Here is a 26,270-nt window from a genome sequence, read left to right on the forward strand (position 1 = left end):
CTTTTATTGTCGTCTTTAATTATTTATTTGTATTTTAGTATTTATTATTTTTTTTGCCATATAATTATATATTTCAGTTCATTGTGGCAGTGTGAGACAGACGGCAACAATCTTGGAGATGTCTCAAGACTGTTTACGCACGGGTGATCGAGCCACACTTCGCTTCCGATTTATCAAAAACCCTGAATACCTACGCCCTGGACAGAAAATCGTAATTTCTCTTTTTTACTTAACATATAATCTATTATATATAATCTGTGGTATCTGTCTGCCCTACGTCTGCTGAGAACGGTTTTTCCGAATATGTATTTCCAAAATTCGAGAAAAACGAGTCAAAAATTTTTGACATTTGTATCTCAGAATCGGCTGTAACTAGAGCGCTGACGTCTTACAGCAATGTCAATTAGACCATTCGGAAGAGATGTTTGTTTACACAACATAGCGTTTGTAACTCAGTTGCGATAAAAACTGTTATTTTCGGCAAAACCTCTCTCAGCGGACGCATAGCTAATATGGAAACTAAGACAATGCGAACATGAGAACGTGAAATCTGGTAACAGTTTCCCTTAAAAGAGGAGACCTATAATGATCTCCAAAAATGGAGATCAGTCGTGTAGTTCTTTGATGCTTCTAAGACAGCATGTTTTTTTTTCACAAAGGCAAGGGATCTCATTATAGAGATTAAATAAAAAAACTAAGTTTTTTTTTTACTGAAAGCAAGGAGCGACATTAAAACTTAAAACGAACAGAAATTATTCCGTATATGAAAGGGGCAGTCCGCGCCTCAACCCCGCGCACTTCACGCTAAAGTTTTTTATTGTTTTAAAAAATAGAGTTGTGAGAAAGAGTCAAACTTTAGCGTAAAGAGCGAGGCGTTGAGGAGCGGACAGCCCCTTTCATATACAGAATAATTTATGTTCGTTATAAGTTTTAATCTGAACGTTTTTAAATTCATGCAGGTTTTGATTTTGGCTCACCCTACATGAATAATTAAAACGAAATTTGCATATTAATTTTACTTTTTTTTGGCTGAATGGCTTTCTCGGAAGTTGTTTAATTTTATTTGCGAATTTTTTTATTAGTAATAGATATACTTACGAATTATAATATAAATATACTTACGTAACTTACGAATGAACTTACGTAACAAACTTCTATATTCGTATATTCTTACTATTTATATTAGGGAGGTCCCCCCCCTAGTCAATACCTCGCTCTTTACGCTGAAGTTCGAATTTTTTTTCAATTTTTTAAGAATGACCCCTTAATCACAAAGGCCGTAAAGAGCTTAGCGTAATGGTTTAGCGTAAAGAGCGTGGTATTGACTAGGGGGTAAATCCAATCATATACGTAATAGTTTCTGTTCGTTTTAAGTTTTGATGTCGAAACAATTTTCAGTTGAAATGTTTTCAGTTGAAAAATTGTTTTTTTTTTCAATTTAATTTCTGATTGTCTTTTTAAATAATTCTGGGAAATCCGGCGCCCCCTTCGTAGCAATGTCTCATCCCCCATGAAAACTTCCTCCATGGACAGATCCTCCCACGTGACCCCTGATCCACCCCCTTCCCCCCACTACCACAAAAAAATGCCCCTGAAAACGTCTGTATAAGTCCCGATAACCAAAACTATATCTAAACATTGGGCAAAGTTCATAACTTGCAGCCCATCCCCCAGGGACTGTGGGGGATTAAGTCATCCTCAAAGACATAGTTATTATATTTTTCGACCATGATGAACAAAATGGCTATCTCAAAATTTTGATCGGGTAACTTTGGGAAAAAATGAGCGTGGGAGGGGCCTAGTTGCCCTCCATTTTTTGGTCACTTTAAAAGGGCACTAGAACTTTTGATTTCCGTTTGAATGATTCCTCCCGCGAAATTCTAGGACCACCGGGTCGATACAATCATCCCTGGAAAAAAAAAAAACAAATAAACACGCATCCGTTTTCTTTCTTCTGGCAAAGAAGTACAAATTCCACATTTTTGCAGATATGAGCTTGAAGCCTTAACAGTAGGGTTCTCTGATACGCTGAATCCGATGGTGTTATTGTCATTACAGTTCTTTGTCTCTTAGAGGGTGTGTCCCCCTTTTTTCGAAAATAAGGAAAATTTTCTCAGACGCGTAACTTTTGATGGGTAGGACTAAACTTGATGAAATTCATACATTTGAAAGCAGCATTAAAATCTGATTCTTTTGATGTATCTATTAGTATAAATATCCCTTTTTTTTAGAGTTTCAGTTACTATTGAGCCGGGTCGCTCCTTACACGTTACCACGAACTGTTCGATTGTATGTAAGTTCTAATGTTTCATTAAAAAGAGATGAAATTTAATGCGTAGTTTGGTAAGACGTTACCAAACTACGTAGTTGGTAAGACGTAGTGCGTAGTTGGTAAGGCCTACCTGGCGAAGACGTAATGAGTAGTTGGTAAGACGTAGTTTAGTTTTGTTCTACGACTCGGGTATCGAGTTGGAACTTTCAGGAATAGTTTTCTTTCTTGGGAAGACAAAGGGATTTTTTAGAGAAAGCAGTACAAAGCGTGTACAAAACGTGTACACGCTACGGTTTAACTTTTTTTTTTATGTCTGCCGTTCTATTGCCTCTTCAGCTAGTTTTGTTAGTATTATTAATATCCCATTGTTCCGCTTTGTGTAACTTCGATAAGCTGTATTTTGGCTAGGTCATATTTTGGTTTTGTTTAGGCCTTCCCGGCGAGCTTCAGTGTGGTTGGTGTCACAAGTGAACGACTATAATCTGTTTTTTAGAGTTATTACCACATTCATATAAGTTGGTAATAATCTAGACTTATCGTATAAGTTGGTAATAATTGTGTAAATTATTGTAGTGTATGGGGAATTTTTTTCTGTTGCTTTCATCGTTGGATAAATAAAACAGATCTAAATTTTACTGCAGAGCGAAAATGCTATTTTGACCTTCTTTTTCTCAAAGTTATATAGTAAACCAATAACACATCGTATTCTGTTTGCCGCCAATAAAGAAAAGACGCATGGGTATCGCTCGAAATTCTTTAATGCACGTTCTATTAATTTAATTTTTTTATGCCTTGTATACTGCGCCCATGCGGCAATATGCCCTGGAGCCGGGGTCTATAAGCTTGTTTAAAACACCCCTATAATAAAAAAAAAAGAAATATGGCCTCACCCAATTTTCAAATAAAACCCGGAAAAAGTATATGGCAACCCTGTTATTTATTTAATTGCCAGTCGATTCCATGGCTGGTCTCTAATTAGTGTTGATAATGTGAAGTAATTTCGACTTGACACCCAACGAATGCGAAGTCTCTTCTCTTCGAACTTGGCTTATTGATGATGTATGCAAACAAACCCTGTAAATCGGCTTGAACTTACTGCTGATCATTAAATTTTGAGCAGTCTTTTCGTAAATTTGGCAGTCGATGGTGAATTTGGGCGCTGAGAGGGTCTTTATAGTATTTTTTATGACGAAGGCTATTGCTGTGATTTTTATAAGGCGTTTGACAATAAAATCATTTGAATTTTAGTTTGAGAGTCTTCAAATTTCAAATAGAAAGGTCCAAATAAAGGCTCAGAAGGCTTGGGACCAAATCTTCCCATTATATATTGTGAATTTTTATTTTTGCTATAATTTCTTGTTGTCTATGTAATTCATGTATTTCTGGTATTTTTCATAGTTGTTTATTTTAGGAGAACGGAAAATGTTACAAAAACTGGTAAATCAGTTCTTGACGTCCGTTCATACCTATCTTAGTGAAAAATTTGTCCCTATTTCTCTCCATATCCTTAAGGACAAGTGGAGCCAAAAATTAAATTGGAACATTATCAAGAATCACTAGCGAAAGATGAATATGCCCTTTTGGTTGCTCTTCGTTAGTGAGACCTGAAAAATATTACAAATGTACATCCTTCCTTATACATTTAAGATTGAGTTTTTAATAATAAATAAGATTGTTATGTAATTATAAAATAAGATCTAGTCTTAAAGTATAGATCGCAATCGCTTCAATTTTTCATTTTAATTGAGCAAATGTACATCCTTCCTTATACATTTAAGATTGAGTTTTAAATAATGAATAAGATTGTTATGTAATTATAAAATAAGATCTAGATAAGATCTGATACACTGGACTAAACTTGAGAGTTTAAAATTTGATAATGTGCAAGATGGTTGGAATAATTTCAGAAAAATAATTTGTAAAGTTGCTGAAGGTGTATTAGGGAAGAAAGCTAGACCTGCAGCTAAGAATATTAGTGAATAAGCTTTATGTTTAATAGAAAGGACTTGTACAAGAATTATCTGAGTGATAGATCGTATGAAAACAAAAGAAATATAAAGAAAGTGGAGAAAGCATTAAAATATGAACTAAGGAGGTGTGAAGAGGAGGCCATGGATAAAACTGCCGAGGATCTGGAAGATGCAGCTAGACGGCATAATAGTAAAATATTGTACTGGCACGTTAACAAATTGAGAGGGAGTAGTCAATCCGGACTTGACCCGGTTAAAGATAGGAATGGGGTCGCAATTAGCGATAAGAAAAAAACAAAAGAGAGATGGGCCAAACATTTTGAGATCCAATGTCTCTCTTACCAAAGGGCAATATGAACAGTAAATATATTTTATTCAGCTCCAATTCTTTTTGAGGAAGCTGAAATTGCTTTGACGTCCCTAAAGAATGGGAAAACAGTTTGCAACGACGGAATACTACCTGAACCACTTATTATGACAGAAAGGACATCATAAAAGCGATTCTTAAACTATCGACGAAGCTAAGGAATACTGAGGCTATTCCAGCTGAATGGGAAAAGGGCGTGATATTCAAAGTTTCCAAGAAAGGAAAGAAATCAGTACGCGATAACTGGAGAGGAATAACACTCCAGACGATTAGAAATAAGGTTCTCTGGCAAATAACATTAAATAGAATTCAAAGACAATTAATTTCTATGCTAAGAGATGAAGCACAAGGTTTTCTACCCAAACCAATCATTTTGCGACTTTAGTTTCATCCTTCAGATACTGTTTGAAGAATCAAGTGAATAGCAGCTACAGATTACCTTAGTTTTCATAGATTTTCTGAAGGTTTTTGATTTAGTCTATTCTGGAGCAATATGGAAAGGGCAATAGTGTGCACCTTACTTGCCATAATCATAGGCTTAGTTTTGAGATTTCGCAACCTCTGTGGTGGTGTACAATTAAACCCTCAGAAGCAGCTTTATAACTGCGACTTTGTCAATGGAATAGCTCTTGGTACTCATTTCACAGAAGATATGCTCAGAACGTTGAGAAGCTACCTTCAAAAGGATCCCAAACAGGCCTGCAGATCAATGTGAGTGTGACCAAGGCATTGTCAAACGGCGTTATCACTTCGGTCACTGCTGCTCTTAAAACTTGGAGTAAAGGAAACTAAAGAATTTAGCAAATTCAATTATCTAGTATACTAACTCAAAAGGGCAGTCACGATAAAAATCCTCCTTCGACTTGCATATCCAGGTGCAGCATTCTCTCGAATAAATAGCCTTTAAGATCTAGCAAGTACTCGCTTTTCTGCCAAGAAAAGAAGCTTTTTCAAAGAAAAGTGGAATTTAACCAAAGATAAGCAGAAAAAGAGTAAAATAATTCAAGCTTAAAACGAACAGAAATCGCAATCAATGACCAAATGAAACCCAAAGTGAACAGAAATCACAACAAATTCTTATATCAAACCAAAACAGACAGAATTACAGCAAAAAAGGGTAGTGCTAACGCCCCCTAAGCCTTCTAAAACCAAATGTGTCATATCCACTTGAAAGCCCGAAAATATAAAAAATAAATTGCATCAACCCCCACTGTGTAACCCCATGCTTGCAAAAGCGAGTCTTGTTTGTATGGTTCTTTGTTTTAGAGAACCCTTATTGGAATACAAATTATAAATCCATTGAATCAGTTGACGGGTCTCTCTGAGCAGAACATATAGCTTTGTGGTGTACAAAAATAGTTACACTTCTTGACCCCTCCCCCTCCCAAAAAGTGTAAAGCAGTGACATGTCAAAGACACAAAACTATTTCGGTACAATAAGTAAGTGAATTTAATGTAAAAAGTGGCACAGTCCTTTAAAAGGACTAGTCATTTGTAAGTTGTCTTCGAGCAATATAACTACTGAAAAGGGCTATAACTTAATACCACCTGATTATGTTTTTTGTTTTTTTTGGCTGATAATTATTTTTGGACTCCGGTGTCATAATAAAACTAACACATTAAGGTGGGATCATGTTTAGGATCGGACTTGGGAAAAATCCAGGCATCATCCCATTACTAGCGATTGCAAAATAAAAACAAACGAAACCTTGCGACGCAGCTCATCAAGGTGTAAAGCCCATATACGAGGGCTATTCAGAAAGTAGGGAACGTTTCCGTCTGAGGCCGTTAGGCGCGCGGTGATCACATATGTTTTGGTGTGCACGTGTTCGTAGCTTCAGTCGGCATCCAGCCATGAGATCTAGAACATATTCATGCTTCCCGTTTGCCCAATATTTCATTTTAAAATTTGCGCTGCAATTTCAAATCCCGCCAGTTGTGAAGTGCGGTCCGTAATACTGTTACTGTGCGAAGCGTATGGCAACGACATAATGAATGAAAGTTCAGTGCGAAAATGGTGTATCCGGTTTAAAAATGGCCGAACCAACGTATATGATGAAGAGAAAAGTGGACGCCCAAACATTGTGACAGACGATCTTGTCGCCAAAGTTAATGGGAAGATTCTTGAAAACCGTCGCTTCACAATAACGGAGCTTTCGCTTTGCTTCCCACAAGTTTCACAGACTTTATTGTGTGAAATTGCGACTCACAAGCTTGGCTACCATAAATTGGGTGCAAGATTGGTTCCATAAATGCTTACAGACCTCCATACAGGTCAGCGACTGGTAGCAGCCTTAACATTTTTTGACTCCTACCACACACATGTTGATTCTTGACTGGATCGAATCGTAACTTGTGAAGAAACGTGTGTGAAGCACGTCAATTGTGAGAAAAAATTGCATTCACTGAAGTGGGGGCACACAAAGAACCCTAACAAACCAAAAAAAAAATTTTGCAAACCGTGTCAGCAAGCACGATTATTGCTACTGTTTTTTGGGATAGGCACGATGTGCTGCTTATTGACTTTCTCGAGTGTGGTGCTACAAATAACTCTGATCGGTACTGCAAAACATTGCGCAAGCTTAGAAGAGCAGTGCAAAACAAGCGCCGAGGAAAGTTATCATCAAAAATTTTGTTTATCATCACTATGCCCGACCTCACACATCAAATTGAACTGCAGAACTTACTGTCTCATTCAAATGGGAGATTTTCTCACATCCACACTACAGTCCCGACTTACCACCGAGTGGTTTTCACTTTTTCCCGCAGATGAAAAACTGGCGTGTGGCACAGCGGTTTGATGAAGACGACGAGCGCCGGGCGTGCGTCACTGAATGGCTAAGATTACAGGCGGCGGATTTCTATGACGAAGGAATTTCGAAGCTTGTTCACCGCTACGATAAGTGCCTTAATTTTTTTGGGGACTATGTAGAAAAGTAGCATTTTAGTCACACTTTCAGATAGATATAATAAAATATTCTTCCTGTACCTTGTTTTTGCTTTATTACAAAACGTTCACTAGTTTCTGAATAACCCTCATAGAACAAATTGGTAGATCCATTCAGTCAGAATTCGACACTAGTGGATACTTTAAATTTGGATGAGGACCAGGACGACTAAAGCCTTTTAAGTGCGACTTTTTTAATTGTGACTACATATTTTTCTTCTTACTGTTCAATTTGGGCATTTCTAAAATCCTGATGACCCCTCGCGATCTTTAAAGTTTTGTGTACAATTTTTAAGGTACATTCCCCCCCAGGGACAAGGTCCCCCCTTGGTCCGTGCCTCCTATGGAGGTACCCTACATATCTGTAGGACGTTTCCCTATTGCCACCTGGGGACACGCTGCTATATTCCCTTGAAGGAAGCTTAAAAGGCTTTTTGAACCTTCACCACCAGGGGTCTTTCTGGTAGTAATACGAAGGGTCTTAGTTGGTATTCTGACAGGTCCTTTAACACTCAACTGTTTTTCTATTGAAGCCTTGATCAGTTCATTACAAACTAAATACAAATATTTATGTTGACAGATTCAATTTGACACAAAATTGTGTACGTGTCATTTCAGTGGTATAACCATGCGAGAAATCTTGGCAAACAAGTGACCATTTATTAATGTTGCGTGACCCAATTTCGTTCCAAAAAAGTATAATACATTAAAAGCTATTATAAAACACAGTCTCTTGGGGTGTTTACCCCTACGAAAGCTTACCATCTACGTAACTTTTAACTTTTAAATTTTACTTATCAGTTTTTCTTATTTATTTCTCCGGTTTGAAGCGGCAACACTGACGAAACTGTTAAACTGCCCTAAGAACTTCTTAATTTTAAAACAACCAACAGACGCCCCCAAAAATTGGCCTATTTTTTAATTCCATTTATTAGGTTCATTGATGCTGCTGGGCTGAAAAGTAATGGCTGAGACAACATGTTTTGATCAATACTATACACGGCTTTAATTATCGACCTGTGTCCTTTGACCGAGTCCGTTGATTTTGAATTGAAAATCAAGTATTTTGCAGTAGGCATCTATACATGACTAATTGTAGAAAGAAAAAGCCATGGTTCCCAAGTTTATTCAGAACCTGTTAAACTGTTTATTCAGAACCTGTTATAATTATTCCAGCCAGTGAAAAAAGCTAACGAATTAAGAGGCAAATTTAAACTGAACAGAAATAAAGACATATAATTCAGTAATTCAAAGTTTAAATGAACAGAAATTAATATGAATAAATAAATGAAAACTAAAAAAAAGAAATAAATTAAATAATTACATAAAAATAACAGACATAATTATGTATTAATATTTCTCAAATTGCAAATCTATGTCCTAAAGGGCTGAAGTTCAAGTCCTAGGGTTAATTATTTGCTTTGGTACTGGGGTGAGAGGTAGGATTTTTTAGGATCACCTAGAGTTGATCCAGCTCGAAATGGCTGCCTGTTGAAATTATTTATTCCATAGGCTAGTTTTGAAATTTTATGTAGGTTAAAGATATTTTTTTTCCTTAGATTTGGATGTAAAGAGAAAAAAATATCCCCCGTCCTGAAAAATGTCCGGTTACTTCCCAATAACTAACACTACATGTAAACAAGCGGAAAACTTCATAACTTAGAACCCAGTCCTTAGGGGTTGTGGGGGTCTTGTCATCCTCAGAGGCATATTGACTTGACCTTTCAACTATGCTGATCAAAACGGCTATCTTGAATGTGAGATTGGATGACTTTGGAAAAAAAAAATGGGTGTCAACCCCATTTAACTAAATCTTTGTTCAACTGGACCTCCCTTTAAATCAGCACTCTTTTGACTTTACCCTTACGTATCTTATCCATATTTAAATTAAGCCTTGTTTTTAGTGATCTCTATCCTAGGACTAAGAATAAGTTTGAAATGGTACTGATCAGAAGATTAAAATTTTTGTCCGACTTGTAAAACTTAACAAAATATATATAAACACAGGTCTGATGTGTTTTTTTATCTTTTTTTTTGTCAAATCCCTCTCCCCTCCCCCAAACAAAATCTTGGTTGTGCACTTGCTCTGTGTATCTATTGTTTTATAGAATACAAATTTACACAAAGAAAATTCTTAGCATTGTTTTATTTCATCCACATAGTCTGGCATTACTATCTTTGCTGGAAATTAAGCTAACTGTGCTGTCTCTGCCATGACAGATGAATAGAGCAGTGAATAATATGTATTTAACGTATAGTTGTTGGAACTAATAGATAATAGACCATGTAGGGGTATATCTATCCAGGGAATTTAATGCCCTGCAAAATATGAATGGGAGTAGGGAGCAACTCCTTTGCAAAGAGTATGCTGCTGTAAGTGTAGTTTGTAATAGATGGATAGAATTTGTGCAAATAAGTAACTTTTTAGAAGTCATTTATGACACATAGTGTATTCTTAGCACTAAGCTATTGCACTTAATACCTTTGTATTCAAGGAATGAACAACAGATGCAAATTAGTTCTGAATACTGTCACGTATTTGGATACTTTTTGAATAGAAAAATATCAACACAAACTTTTTTCACGATCGACAGAGGCTTCTTTATTAACTGATAGCTTAATCTGGTAATATTCTGTAAATAATTTTTTTTTTCAAATTTCAGTAACTTTTTTTAAATAATTACTTTTTATAATATATTTTTGATATAATTTTTTTTTTTTTTTTACCTTCATCTTTTTTTTGTTTTTTAATTATTAATATATTAAAAATAATTTATTTATTTATGTTTGGGCACCGCGCTCTCTCGATGGCTCTCGCTCGCGCGCTATCTATCTCTCTATCTGTCTCTCACTCACTCTCTATCTCTCTGTCTCTCTCTCTCTCTCTCTCTCTCTCTCTCTCTCTCTCTCTCTCTCTCTCTCTCTCTCTCTCTCTCTCTCTCTCTCTCTCTCTCTCTCTCTCTCTCTCTCTCTCTCTCTCTCTCTCTCTCTCTCTCTCTCTCTCTCTCTCTCTCTCTCTCTCTCTCTATATATATATATATATATATATATATATATATATATATATAAATATATATATATAAATTAAAGACCTCATCCTTAAAAACCCAATTTTCGAAACTTTCAACCACCTTGAACAAAATGGCTATCTCAAAATTTTGATTGGATGTGTTTGGGGAAATGGTGGTGGTGGAAGGGGTGTTAGTTGCCTTCAAATCACTTACGCGTTCTATAAAAACCTTATATGCCCCCAGGGCATAATTTACAACCCTTGCCCTGAGGGTTGTGGGGAGTGTTGTTTGGGGGGATCACTTTATTGGGGGATTGGGAAGAGATTTTAAAGAGTATATACCCTAGGATCTTTTGCATTATTTAATAGTTTATAATTTGTAGGGAACTCCAATGTCAGTGCAGTTCCACCCTGTGTATGACATCATTGCTGTGGGCTTAACTGGAGGGTCTGTGAAACTGTTTGACACGCGTATGTTTAAGCTGTTGCAATTTTATGAAATTTTTAATGGAGATGTGTCTGACATTACGTTTGATTCTAACGGAAGTTATATAATCGCTGGATCAAAGATGGATACAAAGGTTAGTCTAAATCCGGGTTGCAGCGGTAGCTAGCAACCTAGTAAGAGACGATCACGTCCAATGTTAAGAAATATAAAAACCCATAGTTCCTAAAAAAGGAGTCAGATCAAAACAAAAAGTACATCATTAGAACCACCTTGTCCGAAACCCCTGTATAGGAAACTTTCTGTCCCTTGGCTTGAACAGCAAAGGAAATATATTGGCTTGAAAATCAAGAAAAGTGGCAGCTACTACAACATTCTGCCTAAACGGGATATTTTTTTCTTTTTTTTTCTTTTGTATCCAGAGATAGCTTGGCACTGGAACATCGTAGAGAGTTGTTCAATTGCTCATTTTATAGGAAATTAATTGGGTTAAAAATCTATAGTAACTAAAATAAATTATTTGTAAAAGAGCATAAATTTGTCCACCAAAAACAGCATTTTTGATGTCTTTTCACACTGCAGTCTTTCAAACATAATCGTATACCAGCGGTAAGATTTGAACCCACGCCTCCGAAGAGACTGGTGGCTAACACCAGTGCCTTAGACCACTCGGCCAGGCTGCCTCTCATAATTTGGGTTGCAGCAGTAGCTAGCAACCTAGCAAGAGACGATCAGTCCAATGCTAAGAAATATAAAACCCAAAACTCCTAAAAATACAGTCAGATCAAAACAAAAGTACATCATTAGAACTACCTTGTCTGAAACCCTACTTGATAAATTAGAGCTATGACGTGAATAGAAATACACGAAATTATATTGTTGTTTCTGAAGACGTCAGGAAATAATACCATTGCGCCATGACGTCAGGAAATAAAATCATTACGCCGTGACGTCATAATTACTATATAAGAAGTGTTAGAACTGTAAATGTTCTCATTCATAATTAGATAATGGTTAGATCAAAGCAAGCTATACGCAAGTTAAAAAAAACAGTACTACACAAACAATCCGGGTTGCAGCGGTAGCTAGCAACCTAGTAAGAGACGATCACGTCCAATGTTAAGAAATATAAAAACCCATAGTTCCTAAAACAGGAGTCGGATCAAAACAAAAAGTACACCATTAGAACCGCCTTGTCCGAAACCCCTGTATAGGAAACTTTCTGTCCCTTGGCTTGAACAGCAAGGGACATATATTGGCTTGAAAATCAAGAAAATTGACTTTAACCACGTTATTCTCCCCAAACGGGATATTTTTTTCTCTTTTTTTCTTTTTTCTTTTCCACAGATAGCTTGGCACTGGAACATCGTAGAGGGTTGTTCAATAGCTCATTTTAAAGGAAATTAATTGGGTTAAAAATCTATAGTAACTAAAATAAATTATTTCTAAAAGAGAATAAATTTTTCCACCAAATTATAGTAAAGATCGAACTCTTCCCTATACTAACTTGCATACGCAACTTCACTATAGTTAAGATTACAGTATTTATATTATGCATCATTATAAATTATAAAAGGTTCAAATGTTCGAAGATTATAGAGTTAAAAATTTTCCCACCCCGGGAATCGAACCCGAGCCTGTTAAGTGAAAGTTAACTATCCTAGCCACTAGACCATATTAAACCATAAAGAAGTATGATTTAAGAGCCATATGCGTATTATTATTTCACCATACCAATTATAATAAGGCCAAAACAAAATCGTCGACTTGCAACCTTACTTTTGACACATTAGTTAAATCTTCATCAGGCTTAAAAAATGTTTTGCTAGTTTTACATGAAAGAACGAACCTTAGTCCATATATACAATAAAGAACGACACCTTGCCCATGTTAACTAAAACATAAATAGGGATTATGTAATTTCCAATAGTATCATGGCTGTAGAGATGGCTGAAACCTAGTTACAATAAAAAACGATCATTGGAATAACAAAAATTGCATACCTTTGGAATTAGCTAGCTACTTGATTATTTGAGACTCGTCTCTTACTATTTAAAAGAACAAAAAGCTGTAGGCTTTTTCCTGTGTGTAATCAGTTTATTATCATAGGCAGCGCGCTAGCACTGCCTGAGTAAAGAACGATGTGGGCACAATGTGTTTTTTTTCCGGGTTGCAGCGATAGCTAGCAACCTAGTAAGAGACGATCACGTCCAATGTTAAGAAATATAAAAACCCATAGTTCCTAACAAAGGAGTCAGATCAAAAAAAAAAGTACACCATTAGAACCGCCTTGTCCGAAACCCCTGTATAGGAAACTTTTTGTCCCTTGGCTTGAACAGCAAGGGACATATATTGGCTTGAAAATCAAGAAAATTGACTTTAACCACGTTATTCTCCCCAAACGGGATATTTTTTTCTCTTTTCTTTTTTTCTTTTCCACAGATAGCTTGGCACTGGAACATCGTAGAGGGTTGTTCAATAGCTCATTTTAAAGGAAATTAATTGGGTTAAAAATCTATAGTAACTAAAATAAATTATTTCTAAAAGAGAATTAATTTTTCCACCAAAAACTGCATTTTTGATGTCTTTTCACACTGCAGTCTTTCAAACATAATCGTATACCAGCGGTAAGATTTGAACCCACGCCTCCGAAGAGACTGGTGGCTAACACCAGTGCCTTGGACCACTCGGCCAGGCTGCCTCTCATAAATAAATATATATGTGAATTTGGGTTGCAGCAGTAGCTAGCAACCTAGTAAGAGACGATCAGTCCCATGCTAAGAAATATGAAAACCCAAAACTTCTAAAAATAAAGTCAGATCAAAACAAAAGTACATCATTAGAACTACCTTGTCTGAAACCCTACTAGATAAATAATGAATGTCGCTAGCTTTATATTAGAGCTATGACGTGAATAGAAAAACACGAAATTATATTGTTGTTTCTGATGACGTCATGAAATAATATCATTGCGCCATGACGTCAATAAAATCATTACGCCGTGACGTCATAATTACTACTTAAGAACTACAAAGATGTAAATTCTCTCATTCTTGATTAGAATAATGGTTAGATCGAAGCAAGCTATACGCAAGTTGAAAAAACAGTACTACACAAACAACAGAGACAGTATCTTGAAAAGAGAAAAGCAAAGGTATTCAACCGACCAGGCGCATCGAGAAGTAAAAATTGAGAGAGCAAAACAAAGGTATTCAACCGACAGGGCGTATCGAGAAGTAATAATTGAGAGAGCAAAACAAAACAGCAAGATGTGTCATCACAACGACCAAGGCGTATCGAGACATGCAATAATTGAGACAGCCAAACAAAAGATCAAGGAGAGTTATCACAATGATGTAGTTATCGACAAATATAAGATAAACCAAAGCAAAGGTATTCAACCGTCCAGGTGTATCGAAGTAAAAATTGAGACAGCCAAACAAAAGATCAAGGAGCGTTACTGGGGTGACAAAATCTATAATGAAAAAATCAAATTCTCTGCGAGGTTGTACCGAAGAACGCATAAGGACAAAGGGAAAAATTACATTCAGAAATACAAGAAGATGGCAAAAATGCAGGCTGATCTTTGTAAATTGAGAAACATTTTACGCATGTTTTATCGGGATCACAAAAAGTATTCAAAATTACAGATTAAAATTCTCTTCGAAAGAGCGGATGCTGTTGAAAAGTCGGCTAGAAATTATTTGGCAAAGCTTTATAGTAATATCCAAAAGAAATGTTGTCAGTTTAACGAAAAGCTTCCAAGGTATGGATTGGCAACTGCGGAACAGTTTATAGATGCAATGGAAAATGTTCGACAACACAGTGAATATACGGAGGCGTACTTCTTAGAAAATTCGTATATTAATTTTGGAAGGAGCAATTGCAGTTTATGTAGCAGCAATAAAAATATATATACAAGCATACCTATCAACAGCGAAGGAAAAGCAATGTTTTTCAATTATGGCGAAAACGAGCCTGTTAGGGTTATTAGTAAATGTGTTTGTAAGACTAATGATTTAGAACAAATTCCTGGAACACCGACTCAAGAAAAAAGCATTTCTAACTGTGTTTTAAACAGTTCGTTTAGTTCTACTGAATATTTGGCAAAAAATTCTCTGTGTAGTAGAACAAACTGTCCTGAAAAGTACGAGACAACTATTGAAAAATGCTCTAAAACTAGATCTGACAAGGAAATTATGATGGCTGAAGTCACCTATAACAATCTGAGTAAACATTCAAAACCAAAAATTGGGCAGCAGGTTACTTGGCAATGTCACCCTAATATCTGCAAGCTCTGTCCGACGGATATTGAATTATGTCAAATTCTTTTTGATATCCTTGAAAATAATATAGCATTAAAATTTTCAACTGACAAAGTGGTTAATTTCTACCTTGGCGGCTTGGATTATTGTGAAATCAATTACAGGGACACAAGAAAGCATGGGCATTCGTTATACTGTAGCCCAAATGAGGGATGTCAGAGCTATTTGCGTTCTCTAAGGGCACTAGCTCCACATTTTCCTGTCTTGAACTGTTTCATTAATAGCGTATATAAGGCAGTATCAAAATGTAAGATTATACAACATATTAATCTACTAAAAGTCGAGGGCTCGTACAAGGAACTAAGTCATTACATAGAAGAAGTGTCAAGTAGACTCTGTCGTAATAATAGTCAAGACTTCATTTACGGTGATAGCAATATTAGAGTTTCTGTGGATGAAAATACAATAATAAAATTATTTGGTGAGAGCCTTGATAAGGTAGCTAACATCAGGGATGTATACCCCACAATGCATTGTGACAGTTGTGAGCAGATAAAAGACAAAATACCAATTGAAGAGTCTAAGATCCCTTTCAAATAAGAAAGGTTTTGATGTAATGATGGCCACGATTTTAGAACACCTACAACAGGACATACCCAAAGATGACAGAGAACAACTAATTCAATGTACAGGGTGGAAAGAGGATGTCATAGATTCATTCTTTGTCTGTGATTACTGTGCTGGGAAAATGTTGAAAAGTCAGGAGAATGTCCGATCAGTATTAAATAACCTTCATATAGACTGTACACCGGAATGTATAAAGTGTTTAAATAATTTTGAAATGGCAATGATTCGATTTGTAATGCCTTGTCTTACGATCGTCAGATTAGGGCAAGTAACTGCATTGAAGAGACCTAGAACAGAACTTGTTGACGCTCTTAAGGGGAGAATAGTATATCTACCTGTTGATGTGCAAGCAAATGCAGATATTCAGCCTGAAAAACTTCTTAACATTGATAGTTTTGTAGTCATTGTCAATGGTCAGCCTACTTACAACAAGAATGTTTGGACTGCACTAATAGATCTGAGAAAAGTCCATGAAGCACTGTTGTGGTTAAGAGAACAACAGTCTCTATAAAACAATACATGCATACACCCTAGAAGATTTAAATAAAATACTTGAAGCACGTCTTGCTGAAAAAGCGGTTGGTGTTGATAATTTACCTGAAATACCGGAAGCTGCAATCCTTCAGAAACTGACAGAAAGCGCAAAATCTACATTGGTTGAACATTTTTCTGTCCAGCCTCTCAATTCAGTGGTTCCAAAAGACTTCATTGAAGATTTTAAGCAGATGAAAGATCTTGGTACTGCCCAATTTCAAATCAAGAAACTAAAAGGTGAGAGCGAAGACTTATTTCAGGAAGAACTTGATCTAAAAGTGTTTCCAAATCTTTTCCCGAAAGGCAAATATGGCTTGCGTGACAAGGCAAGACCATTTCGGATTAGGAATGCGGAATATTTTAAATCAAGGCTTCTTAGCAGACATACTAAGTTTCGTCTTGACAAACAGTTTCTTTTTCACAGCTTCCAATTGCAACAATTCTCTTACATGTGTAATAGCGTCGGTCATATGTTGCGTACTGTTAAACCAAATCAAAATGCTCGTAAATTTATAGACAGGCTTAATTCCCGTTATGGAGATATGGAAGCGACTTTGTTTTCTGTTCAATCAAAAATCAGAGGATCTCAGCAGTATTTTCAATCTCTTTCCTATAAAGTAAAGTCAATGATTGAGCAATTGGGTCCACCGACTTTGTTTCTGACAGTTTTATGTGCTGAGTGGTACTCTCCTAAATTTATTGACTATTTACGGACTGTCCATAAGAACTTACCTGGTGTGGCAAAAATGACCCCAGCAGAGTTGACGTGTCTAGATCCAATTGCAGTTTCCATGCACTTTGACAAAAAATGGACACCTATATTTAATGAGCTGATTTGTTCAAAGACAAATCCTTTGTTTGGTAAAAATAAGGATCATTTCTGGCGTATCGAGTATCAGAAAGGAGGTGCGCCTCATGTACACTGTGTGTTGTGGATTGAAGATGCTCCTATTATTGGGAAATCAACAGCGTCTGAAGTGATTCAGTATATCAATAGTATTATAACTTGTGAAATACCAAATAGATTGACTAGTCCAACTCTTCACAAACTGGTCAAAGACCATCAAGTGCACCGCTGTAATAAATACTGTCAAAGAAAGTATAAGAGAAAAAGAGGAAGGTGGGTTAAGTATTGTAAGTTTGGCTTTCCTCGTCCTACAAAGGAACGAACAGAATTATATGACATCCTTTACTGTTTGGCTCATGGTGCAGACCGTAAAAAGGCAAGAAAAAGAATATATCATCTGCTTCGAAGAGATGACGAGCGTTATATAAATGACTTTTCTCCTGCATTACTTATTGCTAATCAAGCAAACATTGATGTTCAATATATTGGCCATTTGGGCTCTAAATTACCGTATTACATTACCGATTACATGACAAAAGCAGAGAGTGTCGAAATAGAAGCAATGTGGGAGGAAGTAAATAATGCATGCAAAAGTCTTGGTCAACGAACTATGTCCTACTTGTTGAAGTTCATAAAAACCCGTCAAGTTGGAGCAGTTGAAGCTGCTGATAGGCTTCTTGGTACTAAATTGTATAGTATTTCTAGGCAATTTAAATATATTGACCTTGCGAAAAAGAGCGAGGTGAAGAGGACACTGAGAAGGTATGAGGAGCTTGAAAAGCTTGCTAAAAACGATCCACAGAGTAGTGATTTGTACATTGCCCACTGGGTTATTGATATCTACCCTAAAAGACCGGAACATATGGAAAATATCGGTCTTTTTCAGTTATTGTCTTGGTATGAACGGGAGCGTAATGGTACTGATGATAATATGATGTTAACTGACGGGTCCTTCTACCTCAGGAAAAGGCTTTTCAAACCGTATATTATACAGCACAGAAAGGTAAACCCATTTGAAACTGACGAGAAGAAAAATGCTTACTATGGAGATCTTTTAAAATTGTTTAAACCTTGGAGAAATGAAAATGAATTAGTAGAATTTGCAGCTCCGGATGAGTCATCCCTTATTCCAAAGCTTCAAGCAATGACTGAAAAGATACTCAATTGGTTTGACATAAATCAACTAGCTTTAAATGTAAAAAAATCGTACCTTCTTATTTTTTGCCGTACAGGTGTGAGCTGCCCCACAATTAGTGAGCTTCCTACACCAAGAGGCTCCATGAGTCGCCCCCCCAGATCGATATGTGCGATTCCTGGGAATTCTTTCGGATGAAAATTTTTCGTTTAAGTGGCACGTTCAAGTAATAAGAGTGAAAATTTCCCGTGGACTTGGTATCATCCGTAAATTAAAGCGTTTATTTCCTTTTCCTATACTCCGTCTTTTATATTTCTCTCTCATTTTCCTTATATATGTTACTGTTCGTCCGTGTGGATGTCTACATTTTCTTCTGTACTTGCTCCTGTTCATATTCTTCATGAGAAAGCGGTAACAGTTCTCCAGTCGACTACACACTCTCCTGTTAATCTCCTTAAGATTAAGAGATATTTATGTTATATCTCTAGCTTCGTTGGCATATCAATTCTTCCACGGAGATCTCCCAATTTGTTTGTCTGGAATACTTAAGCCAGTAGGGGAAGTAAATTTTTACTCAGTTCGGAACAGGGAGGATGTTATGATTCCGGCTACTCCCTCGGTTCGTTCAGACTTTGGTCTGGTCGTGACTGTGGGACGTGCTTGGAACTTGGTTCCTGCTGAGAGTCGTCAGTCACAAACACTTGGCTCCTTTAAAAGACAAATGAAAAGTTTCTTATTAAAGCTAAATATTAATTAGTTTATAGTTGTTGTATTGTTTTTTTGTTGGCGTTGGATCCTCGATGATGTAGAGAATTTTTCATTTTTGATTTATTTATTTGTTGTCGGGTGATAGGAGGGTCGCTGTTTCGTGTGGACTGTTGGTGAGTTGACTTCTTTTCCTTATAGATTTATAAGTTAAACACTGTTTAGTATTGTTTATGCCAAGTTTTAATATTAGTCATTTATTCTGTGTCGTTTCCCAAATAACGGGCCATTGAGCCCTTTGGGATATTGTTTTTGTTATTGTTATTTATGGAAATAAATGGAACTTGAACTTGAACTTGAACTTGAGTCAGTGGAAATAGCAACTACGAAACCTACTGTGTTGAAAGTATAAACTATCCCGACATGGTAGCTTACCACGAAAAATTTGTTGTTAAGAGGAAAAGCGATATAGAATTTGAAGAAAGGGTCCGAGAACGTGCAAAAGAAATTCTGAAGGCAGAAAATATTGATGAAAACATTGAAGATGACCCAGAAAATGCAATTCAGGGAGGAGTCATTGACAGAGCAGCAGATGCTATGGAGGATTTGTTAGACGCAAAAAAACAGATTTTAAATGGTGACACCGAAGACAGGCTGAAAAATGATTATGATCATAATAAAGAGCTGTGTAATAGCTCATTTGAAAGGAAATTGCTGTATATAGAAACGTTTTTGTAATTAAAAAAAATAATTATTATTATAAAATAATTTTTACGATATGGTAAAGAACTAAATCTAGGCCATAGTAACTAATTTAATTTTGAAAAGAGGGAATTACGGCAGAAACCTAAATGGTTGTATAAGTAAGTTACATTTTATAAAGAGGGTCCACCGAGATTTGAACTCAGATCACAGGATTCAAAGTCCTAAGTGCTGTATATATACAAAGTTTAAAGCCTACTACGTCATTGACGCTTTACTGAAAACCAATTTTATTAAAAATATTTTCTTTTGTACTTAATATTGAAAACAAATATTAAAATTATAGTAAAATTTTGAACTGATGAGCTTTGAGCAATTAATATCATTATCCATCAAATATTCAGTTTAATTTAGTAGTTCTTTCTAAAGTTGTTCAATATGAATGTATTTTCACTATAAACCAGAGTTTGGATACTTCCCCCTTCCTTAACTGTGAATAAAAACCAAAATCCTACTGCGTCATTGGCGCTTCACTGAAAACAAATTATATTACAAATATTTTCTTTTCCGGTTCTTACAGCATTGAAAATAAAAATGAAATTAGAGTGAAATAAATTCTTGAACTGATGAAACTCTTGTTTGTAGTGATTTTTGTTCGTTTCAAGCTTGATTTGCATATTCAATTTAAGTTTCACTCTTTTGACTCTTAAAAAGTGAACGAGAACTTTCAATTTCCTATCAAATGAATCCTCTCCGAAGTTTATACAAGCATCCCTTCCATAAAAACGATATATGCCCCCAGAGCATTACTTACAACGCCTGCCTCCGGGCCATGGGGGGTTGCGTCGACCAAAGGGTTTTTCTTATTTGACCTTAGAATTATTTTAATGAAATGGCTATTTCAAAAATTTCATCGGATAGGCTTGGGGAAAAAAGGATATGTGCGGGGGAGGGGGAGTGGGGGGGGGCTAGTTGCCCTCAGATATCTTTTCACTCTTAAAAAGGGAACTAGAACTTTAGGTTTCCTATAAAATGAGCGCTCTCTGAACCTTATATGAGTATTCCTTTCATGAGAACCATATACACCCCCAGGACAACACTTACAACACCTACCCCATGGGCTCTGGGGGGTTGTGTTGACATCGGAGTTTTTGATATCTATTATAATAAAGAACGACCTCTTGCCTATAGTAAATTTTAAACGCCACTTAATTATAATATAGATTAGTAATTCCACAGATAGCTAGGACTGGAACATCATAGACAGTTGTTCAATGGCTCATTTTAAAGGAAATCAATGGGGTTAAAAAGGTTTTTTAATTAAAAAAAAATTAAACAGAATCCATTTTTTACGTTTACATTAAAATTACAGTAAAGAACGAACCTTAGCCCATAGTCAAAGATGATCATTAGAAGGACAAACTATTGCATACATTGGACTTAGTTAGATGTTATAATAAAGAACGACCTCTTGGCTTTACTAAATTAGGTATGGCGTTGTAAGAGAATTAGCTCTGTCTGGAGTCGTGAGATCGATCCCAATACCCTACTTAATATTTATTCATTCTCTTATTCTTGCAAAGGAATTTTTTTAGTAAATACAAGTCTTGTAAAACTCATTGTAGAGAGCTAGAAATAAAATTACATTAACATTATAAGAAATCATTATATAGATGATGAATTTTCCTTAATGATTAATATTAGACATAAATTAAAATCTTGTTTACGGTAAAAGACCAGTTAATAGATTATAAACCATAATTATTTTCTGAAAAATATATAATAAAGATCGAACTCTTCCCTATACTAACTTGCATACGCAACTTCACTATAGTTAAGATTACAGTATTTATATTTTTACATTAAAAGACGATCACTGAAATAACAAACCATTCCATACATTGGACTTAGTTAGCTAATTGATTGTTTGAGTTTCGTCTCTTACTATTTAAAATAAGAAAAAGCCGTAGGCTTTTTCCTGTTTGTATTTATAGTTAAAAAAAAAACTCAAGTCCAAAGAAACTGAACACTGTGGTTAATTCATATTATCTTCATTATTTTAGCTAGAATGTAAATAAACAAGTTTCTTTTTTAAATTTTAAATTGAAAAGATAGTGCTTTTAATTCAACATATTAAAAGTTCTCCTCTTTTTGATGTCTTTTCATACAGTAAAGAACGAGCCTTAGCCCATAGTAGCAGAAATAAGAATATCTAGGTTGCAGTGGTTATAATAAAGAACGACCTCTTGGCTTTACTAAATTAGGTATGGCGTTGTAAGAGAATTAGCTCTGTCTGGAGTCGTGAGATCGATCCCAATACCCTACTTAATATTTATTCATTCTCTTATTCTTGCAAAGGGATTTTTTTAGTAAATACAAGTCTTGTCAAATTCATTGTAGAGAGCTAGAAATAAAATTACATTAACATTATAAGAAATCATTATATAGATGATGAATTTTCCTTAATGATTAATATTAGACATAAATTAAAATCTTGTTTATGGTAAAAGACCAGTTAATAGATTATAAACCATAATTATTTTTTGAAAAATATCCGGGTTGCAGCGGTAGCTAGCAATCCGGGCTGCAGCGGTAGCTAGCAACCTAGTAAGAGACGATCACGTCCAATGTTAAGAAATATAAAAACCCATAGTTCCTAACAGAGGAGTCAGATCAAAACAAAAAGTACACCATTAGAACCGCCTTGTCCGAAACCTCTATAAAGGATACTTACCGCCCTTTGGCTTGAATAACAAAGAAAATATATTGGCTTGAAAATCAAGCAAATTGACTTTTACCACGTTATTCTCCACAAACGAGATATTTTTTCTCTTTTCTTTTGTATCCAGAGATAGCTTGGCACTGGAACATCGTAGAGGGTTGTTCAATAGCTCATTTTAAAGGAAATTAATTGGGTTAAAAACCTTTTGTAACTAAAATAAATTATTTCTAAAAGAGAATAAATTTTTCCACCAAAAACTGCATTTTCGATGTCTTTTCACACTGCAGTCTTTCAAACATAATCGTATACCAGCGGTAAGATTTGAACCCACGCCTCCGAAGAGACTGGTGGCTATCACCAGTGCCTTGGACCACTCGGTCAGGTTGCCTCTCATAAATAAATATATATGTGAATCTGGGCCAATGCTAAGAAATATAACAAAACTCCTAAAAATAGAGTCAAATCAAAACAAGAGTGCATCATTAGAATTACCTTGTCTGAAACCCTACTAGATAAATATTGAATGTCGTCATAGTTTTATATTAGAGCTATGACGTGAATAGAAAAACACGAAAGTATATTGTTGTTTCTGAAGACGTCATGAAATAATATCATTGCGCTATGACGTCAATAAAATCATTACGCCGTGGCGTCATAATTACTATATAAGAAGCGTCAGAACTGTAAATGTTCTCATTCATAATTACATAATGGTTTCAATCGAGCAAGCTATACGCAAGTTTAAAAAACAGTACTACACAAACAACAGAGATAGTATCTTGAAAAGAAAAAAGCAAAGGTATTCAACCGACCAGGCGTATCGAGAAGTAATAATTGAGAGAGCAAAACAAAACAGCAAGATGTGTTATCTCAATGATGAAGATTATAGACATGCAAAAATTGAGACAGCCAAACAAAAGTTCAAGGATAGTTATCACAATGATGAAGATTACCGCATCAAATATAAGAAAAACCAACAGCAAAGGTATTCAACCGTCCAGGTGTATCGAGAAGTAAAAATTGAGACAGCCAAACAAAAGATCAAGGAGCGTTACTGGGGTGACAAAATCTATAATGAAAAAATTAAATTCTCTGCGAGGTTGTCCCGAAGAATGCATAAGGACAAAGGGAAAAATTACATTCAGAAATACAAGAAGATGCCAAAAATTTTACAGTAAAGAACGAACTTCAGCCCATAGTAACTAAAGTAAGATTATAAATTTAAGACTAAAACAAATACTTTGTTTACTTTGGTATGAAATACTGGCAGCGTTGGGATTTGAACCCACACTTCAAAAGATACGGGTGGCTAAAACCAACGCCTTAGACCTCTCGGCCAAGCTGCCTCGGATAACTATGTGTATATCACGTATAGTGACAAAAATGATTACCCAGTATCAAATCATACAGTTCGTAGCAATTACAGTAAAGAACGATCTCTCGCCAATAGTAACTGATATATGGTGGTTCCAGTTACAGTAAAGAAAAAACTTCCTGCCAATAGTATCTAAAATAATATTATAATCCGGGTTGCAGCGATAGCTAGCAACCTAGTAAGAGACGATCGCGTCCAATGTTAAGAAATAAAAAAACCCATAGCTCCTAAAAAGGAGTCATATCATCCGGGTTGCAGTGGTAGCTAGCAACCTAGTAAGAGACGATCACGTCCAATGTTAAGAAATATAAAAACCCATAGATCCTAACAGAGGAGTATATACTAAAAACGATACGACCACCCCCTGGGAAAATGATGTAATGTATGTAAGTGTGACGTCACACATGATATTTTTTATTTTTTTTTTTGCATTATGGCTCTAAGACGAATTTTTTCAAACTTGTGACCTATCTAGATCGTTATTTCAAGACAGAAAATCACAGGGTGCCAATATATATATATATATATATATATATATATATATATATATATATATATAATTTTGTGTGTAATACACGCATTTATTATATATTTTTGGCTCGTTTAAAGAGAGTATATATATATATATATATATATATATATATATATATATATATATATATATATATATATATATATATATATATATATTTGTAACTTCAAGTGTTTTTTTTTTAGATCAGAGATGTCACAAGGCCAGCCCAAAAACTTCCAGCTGGGCAGATTGGGAGGCTACTAGCACCAAATGCCCGATTCCGAATTGAGAAACACTGGTAATTCGCCTCTTATTAATTATATAAAATGATAAAAGTTGAAGTATAAAAAATGCTAAAAATCTGGATAAACCACTGGATAACTCTATCAGAAAGGCCTGTCATCTTTCAATCAAGATCTGACTCAGTTCTGCCAGCTGCACCAAGAATACTATCATCAGCAAAATATTCTAAAAAATTACAATTTTTTTCTTTTTAAATGGTACAATATTGCTAGAAATGCTACAGTACTGGAAAAACATCACTTGCAAATAAATAAATCATATTTTTTAAATTAGCTTTAGGTCACAGAGGATGCCAGCCCTGGCTCTTTGGACTTATGTTAAGAGGTGTTTTCTCCACTCCCATTGTTGTATGTTAAAGTATACCCACATACATGTTACATAAATCCACCTGCAAGAGAGAAATGGGGAAGTTTTCCCAATATCTATCATAACAACTCCAAGCCCATTCTAAGAGTGCAGGAATAAAGCAATGTCTGTGAAGAATGGATTCTTACATCTATCATAAAATATTGTGATGCCTCTTTCATTCTAGATTGCAGGCTATGCTCTCATTTCCTTATTCAGAATAAAACAGTTTAAATTGATGCCTATGATTGCTGAGAATAATTCTTTCCTTGTAAATTGGGTCACTGTTTTGAAGATAAAATTGTCTCTATGGTTGCACTTCCTTCAACTGCAAATGTAGCTTTGACTTTTATACTTATGATGACATCTGGAAATTTAGCGTTAATCACAACAAACAGAGCTAGGAGCATTGTGCATGATTCTTTTGTGTTTATATTATCAACATTGTTTTAATTTTTAGCAGACAAACTTACTGTTATTTTTAGTAGATAATTGTAATTGTTATTTCCTATGGGATATTAAAAAAGGTCACTTTAACAGATGATAGTGAAACAAAACCTAATTTTGATTTTTAAGATGGGGCACCTCACACCTCAACCTTGTACTATCCTCTGATATTCTATATGCATGATTATGAATAGATATCCTTATGGTTCTACTGTGTGTTTGGAGGTATAAAGAATGTGGCTTATGCAACCATTACCACTCCCTATGCCAACAATTATGTTTCATGATTTTCATATAATGCTTATGAATTATTAATTATGATATTATTCTTTTTTTACATCTTACATAGAAACTAGTTTCACTGAAGATAGGAGTAGAATTCAAGTCACATCTTATAATTAAGAAGTTTTGTACTATATTATATCTTAAGGAAAAACAAGTTTTTTTATTTAGAAACTTTGAAGTATTCATTAATAGAAATCATACATAAGTCTGCTGCAGCAAGCTATTCATCTAAAGCAAAAGTTTCTGGGTGGCAAAGGTTTTTCAAATGAAAAAAGTGCGCATTTTAGGCCAATATTTTCCTCTTTATTGAGTGGTTCCTTTGAACATTTTTATTATGTATTGTTAGGTATAGAATTTAATTATGTACAAATAAAACAAACAATGAGGTGTATTTTGTTTTATTTATTATAAAATGATTCATTATCTAGGAAGGAGGGGTCTGTTGATGGAACT

At 35.3% G+C, this 26,270-nt stretch overlaps 1 protein-coding gene across 1 annotated transcript; it reads left to right on the plus strand.

The window, feature by feature from the left end:
- Positions 1-81: 81 nt before the first annotated feature.
- LOC148953740 (uncharacterized) lies at positions 82-26,270 on the plus strand. Its single transcript, XM_089108465.1, has 3 exons — positions 82-211; positions 10,950-11,147; positions 24,641-26,270. The coding sequence occupies exons 1-3, from the start codon at positions 119-121 to the stop codon at positions 24,737-24,739; spliced, it is 390 nt and encodes a 129-aa protein (XP_088964591.1). The 5' UTR covers positions 82-118; the 3' UTR covers positions 24,740-26,270.

This window comes from Artemia sp. Qi Xiang Cuo, chromosome 3 (assembly GCF_049724085.1).
Source record: "Artemia sp. Qi Xiang Cuo chromosome 3, ASM4972408v1, whole genome shotgun sequence".
NCBI classification, from domain to species: Eukaryota; Metazoa; Arthropoda; class Branchiopoda; order Anostraca; family Artemiidae; genus Artemia; species Artemia sp. Qi Xiang Cuo.